General features: G+C 54.2%; 1 protein-coding gene across 6 annotated transcripts in view; it reads right to left on the bottom strand.

Moving 5' to 3' along the window:
- Positions 1 to 2,986, bottom strand: part of LOC113211849 (latrophilin Cirl) — a 255,784-nt gene that overhangs the window by 108,336 nt on the left and 144,462 nt on the right. For 4 of the 6 annotated variants that reach the window (XR_008011518.1, XM_052270681.1, XM_052270682.1 and 1 more), the window contains exon 3: positions 887 to 958. The exons of the other annotated variants lie outside the window; for them this stretch is intronic. Coding sequence is in view for 3 of the 4 variants with exons in the window: in XM_052270681.1 (XP_052126641.1) it covers positions 887 to 958 (72 nt within the window). In the remaining variant the exon portion in view is untranslated. The remainder of the gene's footprint in view (positions 1 to 886; positions 959 to 2,986) is intronic. 6 annotated transcript variants of the gene reach the window in all.

Here is a 2,986-nt window from a genome sequence, read left to right as displayed (position 1 = left end):
CACTCCAGGTGGCGTCTCGCCGCTACCGAATTTTCTTGCCGTTTGCCCGTTACGTTATCTAGGTCTCTCTCTCTCTCTCTCACGACACTCACCCCTCCTTCACGCCCCTGCGCGCTCGCTTGAACCGCTCGGTATGAAAAATGACGAGGCCACACAAGACGCGATGGCAGACGAGACCCGCTCCCCCCATCTACACGACGGAGGGGGTGCTCGCCCTGGCGTCTGTAAAATCTAACCCACCACTATATACATACTACACTCCGACAGGCCAGGAAAAAATATTAACATATTCAAACCATGCCGAAAAACGCTACAACTACTTGAGCAAAATTTGCGAAACACTCTGAAAATCCAAAAGTAGGATAGAATCCCCTATTTCCTACTGCTGTAGCAGCAGAACAGGCTTGCCCGACTGTTGTAACAGGAGAAATTCGCACCAAGAGTGGGGCATTCTTCTGGTTAAAACTGTAAGACAAGCGTGTCCTGTGTGTGTGTGGTATTGGAGGTTTTATTCTACTGTTTGATTTTCACAGTAAAGGATAACCTGGAACCTGCACTCGGCTCGCATGCATATAGTTGCATATATTGCTTTTGAGTGTGCAACGACAGTATGTTTTACAGCGGCAATAGTGAGGACAAAAGCAGGAGCTTGCAAGCACCACACAAACGGCTCTGTGAAACATAAATACTGTTTGAACACTTGACAGCGTTCAGCAGTTGCACACTTGAAAAGGCAATAGAGGCGACTTCAATAAGGTGCTTTGGGGATCTAAACTAAAACGCTACTCGACTAAGGCGTGCATTACAACACACACAACAAAGTGCCAGGCCAAAAAGTACTCTAACAATCCGCAGGCGTTTCAGGACGGGAAAATGAGGTACTAACCGGGCAGGGGCGGCCGGGCTGCGCGAGCTTGACGCTGAGGTATTCCTGCTGAGTCCACCAGCTCGTACTCACCTAGAACAGGAGGAAAACGAAAAACGTTAATTAATGCACGTTCCAAAATGGCAAAAAGCAAAAACGGAACAGAACACTTGGTAGGCAGGACTCAATCTACTGTGCTAAGAAGTCGAGTTCACCCTCCCGTAACTACTTCTCTCGACACTCGACGCGGCGGGGCCAGCGATCCTCGATAGAAACGCCGCGATTATAAAATTGGCCGAGTTTAACGAGGAGGCGCGGCGGGACGGGACCAAGACTCTTTCTCTTTCGCCTAAATTGCGAATTTCAATTTCGAATCCAATCCGCTTATCATCATCGCCACCATCATCGTTTCCACTTTTCAGGGGAAAGAGTTGAATTAAAGCGGAGAGAGAGAAAGGTATATAACGCAATTTGGTGGGAAAGGGCGTACGACGGGCCTAAAAACGAAGCCGACTTGCAAACTGCATTATCTGGGCCGGGGGGAAGTGGCCGGGCCAAGCGTCGTTAGGGCCGGGATCACTTGCCGCCGCCCCGCCCCGCCCCGCCCCGCCCCGCTCTGCGACTGATGGCTCATTCAGGCGATATGGCCCCGTCCATTAATACGGTAACGCGGCCGCGTCCGCATTTCGCCTCGCGTCGAGTAGAACTCCGGCGACCCGGACGCCACCCGCGCCGCAGCGTGTCGCCTCAATACCTCTTTACAGCCAGCCTTGAACGCCACTCTTTTTCATCCCGCGATCCCCCTCGGGGGAATTACCGATTCGATCCCCCCCCCCCACCCCCCCTTTCTTCCCCTCTCTCGCTCACACGCGCGCGCACGCGCCCTCCCCTTTGTTTTCGCGATCACCCTTTGTCCCATTCAAACGCTGCTGCTGCACTTCCTCTCCTCATCCGCAGTACGACACAAGCTCAATCATCAAAGTTTTCTAAAAATAGATGGGGGAAAATTTTTTCCGTCTTTTATTTCTTTTCCTTCCTTCTTCTTGCCGGTGGCTCATCGACCGCGATCCGCATTCGGTCGAGGCCCTTGATTAAATAAAATGAGAGGATATTTCCCGACCGAAATACCAATCAGGCCCATGAATAGTGAGCGGGTCCGGGACTTCAGATTGTGTCCGCCCCGCTCTCCCGCGCGCGGCCGCTTCTTTTTTGTCACTCATTCGCATTTTAAATGCGGCATCTGCATACGCCAGCGGACAACACTTTGGGCCCCGAGCAGGCGCGCTGTGGAGCGCTGCGGAGCGCTGCGGAGCCCCGCGGCCAGCTGGCGTCTTGGGTCACAGGGCGGATTGCACTGGACCATTACAACGAGACCGCCGCGCGCCGCTGCTGGCCAAGCAGATAAAAGAGACGAAAAAATAATAAGAAATACATTTATTGCAAACGGGGCCCGGAGCCGGGGACAGCGGCGGGGGCCGAACACCTATACCAGTCGAGATGATGAAAAAGGCCCGTCCTAACGAAGGCCCCTGCCTCGTTGCCCCGTTTGCACAATTTGGTCAGGCAGAGAAGGGGGAAGGGAAGTCCCGGATACCTCAGACAACACCCCCGACCGCCCCCCGCCCCACGGCCTCGCTCTAGCTCAGGCATACCTAACGAAGCAGCTCCCCCTCCTCCCGCCGCGCTGCTTTGGAAAAGACCGGCGTGGAGCAACGAGGCATAGGACCCGCCTCAAGGGACGAAAACCAGAGTCCGCAAAAGGCAGCACACGTCAAGTGTCATCGGCTGACACGTCCAAAACCTTTTGCATAGCTGGCAACAAGATCATCATCGGCAGTCTCTTGTGGGGGAACCTGCAGCTGGATCCATCGGGAAACTCGTCACAACATGGACGCACACTCGCCACATGGTAAGTACAGTGACCCCCTCCGACAGACTGCTGTCAAATACAAAAGCAAAAGGGGAAAAATGCACAAAAAGCCGTGGCACAGAGGCGCATCAGCCGCGTGCACGGGCAGCGGCGGCAGCAACTTCACGTTATGAATTTCTCATCTCCGGACGCCCCTGGGCCAAGAGGAAAATAATACGGGGAACCTCTCCAAGGCCGCCTGGCTTGGGCCC

Source organism: Frankliniella occidentalis, unplaced genomic scaffold, assembly GCF_000697945.3.
Source record: "Frankliniella occidentalis isolate FOCC.00 unplaced genomic scaffold, Focc_3.1 Scaffold134, whole genome shotgun sequence".
NCBI classification, from domain to species: Eukaryota; Metazoa; Arthropoda; class Insecta; order Thysanoptera; family Thripidae; genus Frankliniella; species Frankliniella occidentalis.
The sequence above is the reverse complement of the archived record's forward strand: the minus strand, read 5'-3'. Positions and strand labels throughout refer to the sequence as shown.